The sequence below is a fragment of the Tenrec ecaudatus genome, chromosome 9 (assembly GCF_050624435.1).
Source record: "Tenrec ecaudatus isolate mTenEca1 chromosome 9, mTenEca1.hap1, whole genome shotgun sequence".
Classification (NCBI taxonomy): Eukaryota; Metazoa; Chordata; class Mammalia; order Afrosoricida; family Tenrecidae; genus Tenrec; species Tenrec ecaudatus.
Window position 1 is genome coordinate 104,507,455 of NC_134538.1, and position 8,973 is coordinate 104,516,427.

The following is an 8,973-nucleotide window of genomic DNA, read 5'->3' on the forward strand; positions in this document are numbered from 1 at the left end:
AATCCCTAAACCAGTTTTCTCACACATAGCTGCCTGCTAAACTTGCATGTGGTACTTTCCCAATCAGCCCTCTCTATTGAAACTCAGCCAAATCCATAGCTGCTTAGAAAGATTTGCCATGGAGCAGAAGAGGAAATGCCGAAAGCTAGAGAGGAAATGTCAGGGTAGTAGTTGGCACTGTTATTGTTGTCTGGTGCCACTGAGTCGGTTCCGACCCATTGCAATTTTATGCACAGCAGAGGGCCACACCGCCCGGTCCTGCACCAGCCTCCCAGTCATTGCTGTGCTTGAGCCCATTGTTGCTGCCACCGTGTCAGTGCCGCTCGGTGAGGGCCGTCCTCTCTTTCACTGCCCTTCTAATTTACCAAGCATGATGTCCTTCTTCAGAGATTGAGCTTTCCTCAAAACATTCCAAAGTATGTGAGATGAAGTCTCTCCACCCTTGCCTCAAAGGGGCACTCTGGCCATACAGTTTCCGAGACGGATCGGTTTGTCCTTTGAGCAGTCCATTGTGCTTGCAGTCGACGTTTCTGGCACCACAATTCGAGTGCATAGATTCTTCAGTCTTCTTTATTCCGTGTCCAACTTTCACCTCCGTGTGAGTCAACTTAAGACACCATGGCTTGGGGCAGGAACACATTCGTCCTCAGAGTAACAGCCTTGCTTTTCCATACTCTAAAGAGGTCTTGTGCAGCAGGCTTACCTAATGTGTCTCTGATCCATTGACTGCTGCTTCCTTGAGCATTGATTGTGGATCCAAGCAAGACAAAATCCTTGACAAAGTCAACCTTTTCTCCATTTCTCCTTGGACTCCCTATTGGTCCAGTCGTGAGAAATTGGGTCTCTTTTATATCGAGTTGCAATCCATACTGAAGGTTTTAATCCTGTTCTTCATCAGCAAGGGCTTCGAGTCCTTGCTTTCAGCAGGCAAGGCTGTGTCGTCTGGAGGCGCAGCTTGTTAACCAGTCTTCCTCCATTCCTGATGCCACATTCTTCTTCATATAAGCCAGCTTCCCTGCTGATTTAATCAGCATGCAGATTAAACACGTATGGGGACAGGGCACAACCCTGAAGTACACCTTTCCCAATTTCAAACCATGTAGTATTCCCTTGTTCACGCAACTGCCTCTTGATCCATGTACAAATTCCGCATGAGCACAATAAAGTGTTCTGGAATTCCCATTCTTCTCAAGGTTCTCCATACTTTGTCATAGCTGTGGTTAGTGGTTTTCAAGCTGCTCCACTGAATGCTAAGTGGGATGGGTCCCTTTCTCCATATTGACTTATTTAGGTTAAAATCTGGTGTCCTTTTATAGGGCTTTTGGAAAACCTGTTTTATTGCTTACCGCTTACCACCACTTGTATCAGATACCAACATTCTGGCTCTCTTTGTCATCTTTATTGCTTTTATTTCTTTTTGTTAAGATTGTATAGGTTCTTCTAAGTGTTGGTGTCATTGACTAAACTAGTTTTGCTAGAGCTCGAGAATGTAGCATCACCTGAATTTGCGCACAAACTTATGTGTGTGGTCGTTTCTAATGGCAACCCTTTCCTCTCAATGCCCATTTCGATTTATTTAATAAAAAGCTTACTTTCTGATCTTTGAATCTAGAACGTATGGCCTCTTTGTGGTCTTCAAATTAATCTTTTTAACTTTCTTCATATCAAAACCAACATACATACACTGTGTGAAATACAGAAACGAAAAACAAATTACACAAAAAATAATTCTCCCAATTAACCCATACAAACCATAAATAGGGCCAATAAGATATAGCCAAACAGGATGTGTATTTATTGGGATATAATTAGTAAGCAGATTTGTGAGATTGAGTTAGAATTTTTTCTATTATTATCTAGAAGAATATATTTTAAATGGAACAGAATTGTTTTTAAAAATCACTTAAAATCATCAACATGCCCATGGCTTGATTTAAGGGTTATAGCATTTAACTAGCTTATAGACTGTTTTCTATATTAATTATATTTAGAACATAATATTTGGTCATAACTATTCAAATCAGTGGTTACTAAACTTCTTTTCTTGAAACTTTCTCTGAAATGCACCAGGGGCCTGCATTGAAGTCAGAGAAAACAAAGTAGGTGGGATTTCTAACTCCCTTGTGTCAACCCAGGCAACCTCACATCTAGCCCTTTTGTGTATTAGGATTTCAATTAAAAAGAGTTCCACTGCTGAAGAAAAACAGAAACTTAAAATTGTCTGGCTCAGCCCAGTTAGATATGTGTGTGTGTGTGTGTATGTGTATATATATATATATATATATATATATATATATATATATATATATATATATATATATATATACCATATTGAATGAAGGGGGAAGTACAGAGTGGAGACCCAAGGCCCAAGTGTCGGCCACTGGAGATCCCCTCATAGAGGGGTTTAGGAGAGGAGATGGGTCAGTCAAGGTGCGAGGTAGTACCGATGAAAAACACAGCTTTCCCCCGGATCCTGGATGCTTTCTCCCCCCAACTACCATGATCCGAATTCTACCTTGCAGGACTGGATAGGGCATAGGTTGTACACTGGTGCATATGGGGGCTGGAGGCACAGGGAATCCAGGGTGGATGATACCTTCAGGACCAAGGGTGTGAGGGGCGATGCTGGAAGAGTGGAGGGTGAGTGGGTTGGAAAGGGGGAACTGATTACAAGGATCCACATGTGACCTCCTCCCTGGGAGATGGACAACAGAGAAAGGGGGGAAGGGAGACTCTGGATAGGGCAAGATATGACAAAATAACAATCTATGAATTATCAAGGGCTCACGGGGGAGGGGGGAGCGGGGAGGGAGGGGGGAAAAAAGAGGACCTGATGCAAAGGGCTTGCTTGGGTGGAGAGCAGATGCTTTGAAAATGATTAGGGCAAAGAATGTACGGATGTGTTTTATACAATTGATGTATGTATATGTATGGATTGTGATAAGAGTTGTATGAGCCCCCAATAAAATGTAAAAAAGAAAAAGAAATGATTAGGGCAAGGAATGTACAGATGTGCTTTATACAATTGATGTATGTATATGTATGGATTGTGATAAGAGTTGTATGAGCCCCTAATAAAATGATTTTTAAAAAACAGTAATTGCTAGGGCTACTAAATGAAATAGGATGGCTCTTAATGTTATTCAGTACTTTAAGATGATTAAATGTTTTATGGCGCGAAATCCTGACAAGTAACGTGTGTGTGAAAGCATATGGGGAGGGGTGTTTAGGAGGGAAAGGAGACAGACAAGGTATAGTACTTGAGATGTGTTGTTGTTTTTAATTCATCTTGATAACATTCACCTTAAGCTTGGTTTGTTTTTTAATTATAAAAGCAATACATGTCCACCGTAACACATTTTAAATTGCATTTGAAAGGATGGATGGGAGCCATCTGGGCGCAGAGATGATAGTGGCTGTGGATTGTGGCGTCTCAAGCAGGGAAGGGCCCTTCCTATACATCCTGTGTCCTGAGGCTTCATAGGGCAGTTAAAAAAAAAATCCTGAAACGAAATTTCAAAGCCATCCTCGCAGTTACATGCAGTTACTGTTTTAATTAAGAAAAAATTGAAACTTATTTATCTACTAAAGCAGTGGTTCTCAACCTTCCTAACGCCACGACCCTTTCATACAGTTCCTCATGTTGTGCTGTCACTCCCCCCTAAGCATAAACCTATTTGTGTTTCTGCTTCCTACCTGTCATTTTGCTCCTGTGAAGAATAGGGCGACCCTACGAAAGGGTCGTTGGACCCCTAAAGGGGCGGCAACTGCACTGAAATAACAAAACCAGATCGGTGCCTTAGAAAATTCATGCTGATAACAAAGCGGATTGATCCTAAGGACACGAAAAACGGGAGTGAGAAAATAGTGATCCAGGCGAAAGATGGCGAAGGTCTCAACCAGGGTCGCAGCAAGAAAGATCGGGGAAAGGGAGACAGGTTCAAAGGCGCTAGAAAGCAGCTGGCGGGCATTCCCAAGGGAATCGGTATGGTGGTTAAGGGTCGTGAAGGGTCAAGAAAAACTTGCAAGGTTTGACTGAGTAGTAAGAAGCTGGATATAGTGGCAGTTTCAGTCCAGGGCTCCGGGCTAGGACTGGAGGAGGACAGGTTGGAACAGCAAATGGACAGTGGTTTGGGGAGTGGATAGTATGCATGTGTGTTCTCGTTCTGACTCTGAATGGTTACAGGTGAAGAGCTTACGTCCTAGAGTTGGTATGTTCAGATATTTATCCATTGGTTCCTAGCTCTGTAGCCTCAACCCTCTAAGTCTATTTATTCATCTGTAAAATGAGGGGGGAAATCTGTCCTAGGGTTGTTATGAGTTAGAGTATAAAATTAAACACACTCATGGCCATTGAGTCAATTCTGAGTCTCAGTGACCCAGTAGGACAGAGTAGAATTAACAGGCCGATTGGGTTTCCGAGGCAGTAAATCTTGACAGGAGCAGACGCTTCATCTTTTTCCACAGGGCAGCTGGTGAGTTCAAACTGCTGACCTTATAGTTAGCAACCCAACGCTTAACCCACTCAGCAATTCACAGAATGCTACAAGATACCGTTTTTCTTCCTTAGAGCTTGTTTTTCTTATTCATAAACTCTTGGAGTAGGAGCCAGGGTTATGCAGGATTAGATGACTTCCTGGGACCTTCCCGTAGGCAGAGGCCTGGTAGTACTGTCCAGAAAAGCCAGCCGTGGAGGTCTCCCTCCCCGGCACTCCTCAGGAGAGAGGGGAGGCTGCCTGCTCACATTTGGCTTAACCGCTGTGGAAGCCCTGCGTAGGGTCACTCCGAGTTGGAATCAGCTCGATGGCAGTGTTGTTGCTGCGCGTGTAAGTTTTTCTGTCACATATGTCTCTGCTTACATGGGTATATGAGAGAGAAAGGTTGTTTCATTCACATTTTTTTAATCATTTCTAGGAACTTGCCACATCAGACACAGATTCCACAACAGCAGACTGCAGGTGAGTACTAAAAGTAATAAACTAATGTTTATAGATTTAGTTAATAGAAAAAGATAATTAGAGTAATATGTACTTTGTAAAGCTTTAGCTTCAGCGACTCAGGCAAAGCAGTTGTGTCATTACTGAATCAGAGTTGGCACCTCAGCAGACTAGTTTGGAGGATTATTGTGTGGAATGGCAGCAGAGTGATAAACCCAGGGTAAATGATCTTAGAGCAAAAACATCCATGGAGGTCCTGTCTAATTAAGGAAGACTGAATAAAAACCCCTCTCCTTCAACGCATCTCCCATTCTTCCCATTGCTCTGAAAGAGTCTTAACTTGGATGCTTCCAGGATTTGTCTTAGTAAGAGAACAGCTTGAAACTGACTCTTACAAAGGGAAACCATTGTGACTAATCAGTGAGGCTTCAGGGGGATAAGTGAGAAATGGTTGGCCTGGTCTTAAAGCCCCTTTAAAAAGCTGTTAGAATATGACCAGGGACAACAAGATGGCGGGCAGTTCTGTCTAGTCTCTTTCTCTACAGCTTGCTTGCTTCAAGTTTCTTTCTTTCAAGAGTCCCTAACATTTTCCACAGGCAATTATTTCATTCATCTTGGTACCAAGTAGATAACTTATTCATGATTGTCTTTTAATTAGTGGTTGATTCCTGGTTCTAATTGCCAGGCAACCAGTCATGTGTTTGTAACACTTTGGAACAGCTAGGGGAGTTTTGAAAAGTGCAAGGTGGGTGAGGAATTATGACGATGAATGGAGCCATTGTGGGGTAGCTAGTGAGTAAGTCTCTTACAGACTTCAGGCATATATATGTATGTATGTGTATATATATATACGTATATATATATGTATATATAGGTATGTATGTGTGTGTATATATACGTATATATATACGTGTGTGTGTACATATAGATACACACACTTCTTCAAGGTTTTCATTAAAAATTATCTTCTTTGTTACTGCTTTCGGGAATATAAGGAGACTTTCGTTTGACAACTTTTCAAAGATTTGAGGCAAGTATAATGACGTTGTTCATCAAATTTTAATTGTGAGGTAACATTTATCAGACTTTTTCCCCATAGTTTTGATGACTGGTTTTAATTAAATGCTAACACCTTTCAACAGACTGTTCAATAGATTGATGAGGGGGTGCTACTGTATAAGCATCCAAGAGATTGATGAAGGAATACACTTTATGGTAAACATGTGTTACCAACAGGGCAAGAAAAAGAAAGGAATCCCAGTAGCACAGCGTTTTTAAGGAGAAGGGAAATAAAGCGTATTTCTACAAAGGAAATGCTAGAACCTCTCCCTCATTAACCTCAGGGCTTTCCGTCCCTCCTAAGATTTAGTTCTTCTAATTCTTAATTATTATTTCAGGTATGGAGTGAGTAGAAAAGAGATGATTTCTAGAAAAACAGTAAATATTTATTTTTAAGTTTTAAAAATATCTAGCTCTTTATCATTCTGGAAATAAGGAAACTTGGGTGGCTGCTATTTGGTTTATCATTGTATAGATTAGCCCTGTTAGTGTGTTACATTTTAGTAATCAGGAGCATTTCTAAAAACAAGGGCAATTTGTGCCTGAACAAAAATGACAAAGAGTCAAAGAACTTACCTAGAGGTTTAAGCTGTATCTAATTTTCTGAATTGTTTTTCTAAAACAGGTGTTGTATAGCAGGCATTTTGCTTGAGTCAAGAAGGTGTGCTCTCCTTTTTAGTTAATATTATAGTCTATTACCTTCTTGTTTTCGTGCATTTTCCTGAAATTTGGAGTACATTATGAACTGAAGTGCCTTCCCTTATTGCTGTTTTTCTCGGTCTGTCTCTTTGTTTGCTTGCTTGTTGGTGGTGGTGGTTTTGTTTTTTTGAGTGCATTCCCTAAGCATCTTCAGTGCTGACGGGAGAAAACCCAGCGTAGCCCTTTTTGCATCATTAGGACAGATGATTGTGTTTCTGCCTCAGATGTAAAAATGTAAAACCAACCAGAGGCCTGCCACCCGGAGAAAAGTGCGAGACACACGCGCGCGTGCACACACACACACACACCCCCTTCCCACTCTGCCCGTTCACGTGGCAAATGTAGTTGGCGTCTCAGTTTCTGAGTGAGTCCGTTCTTCCGTCAGTGTGCGCATTCAGTGCCCTTCGTGGCTTTTCATGGGTACACCCACCAGCTGTTCTGCTCATCCACCTTGGGGCTGCATTCGCGTCTGATAAGCAACAGCCCCTGCTTTCTCTGAGTACTTCAAAGCTCTAGGTTAGCCTGTTGGTTTTGTTTTTTGTTGTTTGTTTGGTTTGAGCTTTTTGCAATGCTAGTTTAGGCACAGAATTTATCTGTTAGATAAAAAAATCTTATTTGCATCTAACCATATGGAATTCATCAGAGCGCGTTGATTTTGAAGGTTCTGTTTGTTTACTTAGTTGTTTCCTTTTAAATTCTCATTAAAAGTTTGAAAAATGCACTAGCTGCTGCCGTTGTAACCCTGGACTTAAGCCCTAGCTGGGATAATAGGGCAGTTATGAACCGACAATCGCCTTACCTATTGGACTAGGCCCAAGCCATTAGGTTTGATGCCCCTTTGAGTTTTCTCATTTTCTCTGCCCTCCAACCCACATGATGTTTTCTAAAAAGCCATGATTAAAAGGTACAGTCATACATCCCGCAGTCAGACTCATTCTTTCTGTTTATTGTGGGAGGGTTTTTCAGGCCGTACCTTTTGATATGTACAAAACATTGTGGCTTTGGTCCAGGAAGTAGAAGACTCATTTAGAATTTGTCTCTTTTTTTTAACCTTTAAGCCAAATGCAGAGAAGTAATACAAAATAATTATTGTAAATTATGCAAAGCAGGTAGAATATTACTCCTTGCCATAACTTGTTTTGCTCTGGAACTACAATTGGGTGATCCCTGACTAACTCACCTACATATTCTTTCTTACACGTTGCAGGTAAATGGCATCCCTGAAGAACGAAAGCTGACCGAAGCAATGAACTTGTAATCAGACAGTATTAGCTATTCTGTCTTTATTTCTTCTTGGTTTCTTCCACTAATGCATGGGATTTTCTGGACTATGGTGTGCATGTCAGTAGTATTAAGTATGTAACCAGATAATACAACATAACTTTCCTTTTATTAATGAATTTTTTTGTACTTCAAGCATTTTTGACATTTTGTAAAGCACCAACAAATTTATATTTCTTACAATAAAACAGTGGTCTTTAAAATAAATATTATTAATGAAGCATAATGTGTGGTGAAATTCAGTTGAGAAAGATATTTGATTACCTGCGACCTAATAATCATTTAGTTCCTAGGAACAGATTCAGGCGTTCGGTCCACATTCAAGATTCGACTAACCTTTCCTATGAACACGTAAATGTCTTTACTTCTGCGGTCTAAGCAAGCAGCACTTTTAAATCATACCTTTTTACTTGAACAACTTGAAGAGTGTGTTCTGTTAGATGCCACTGTCCGGAGTGTTTGGAGGCAAACCTTGTTGTAGGACAAGATGCCGCTTCATGCGGGCAGGCCGGGTTGCATACTCTCCTGACTCTGTAATCTGATATTTGGTCTTGGCTGTTTCTCAGTGAATGAGCTGTCAAACCTCACTGTGACTCTACTTCTAAGCCTCAGCAGTTTGCTCATGTCATTTTGTTTTGCTTCATGAAAACACTGTTGAACATTGTTGACTCGGTGGTGGTCATTGGGCCAGCTGGCAGGACAGCTTTTTTTGTAGACCATACCATCTATAAAACCTTTTATTCTGTTTTGGGTAGATTTCTACTTTACATATTCATTGGTCAAACCAACCAACAAACCCAACCCACTGCTAAGTAGAACTGCCCACTTAGGGTTCCCAAGGCTGTGAATCATTCACAGATAGATGACCATTTCTTCCTCCGACAGAGCGCCCAGTAGATTTAAACCACTGATCTTTTGGATAGCAGCTGGACGCTCTAACCACTATACCACCAGGACTCAGTATGGGTCCAGAGGACACACTGATGCATTCTAA

At 41.2% G+C, this 8,973-nt stretch overlaps 1 protein-coding gene across 1 annotated transcript in view; it reads left to right on the forward strand.

Annotated features, from left to right (window-relative positions):
* The window catches only part of SGCE (sarcoglycan epsilon), an 82,940-nt gene extending 74,741 nt beyond the window's left edge, over positions 1–8,199 (forward strand). Inside the window, exons 10-11 of the mRNA XM_075558396.1 lie at positions 4,918–4,961; positions 7,906–8,199. Of these exons, the coding sequence (XP_075414511.1) occupies positions 4,918–4,961; positions 7,906–7,922 (61 nt within the window). The 3' untranslated portion in view covers positions 7,923–8,199. The remainder of the gene's footprint in view (positions 1–4,917; positions 4,962–7,905) is intronic.
* The last annotated feature ends 774 nt before the right edge of the window (positions 8,200–8,973 follow it).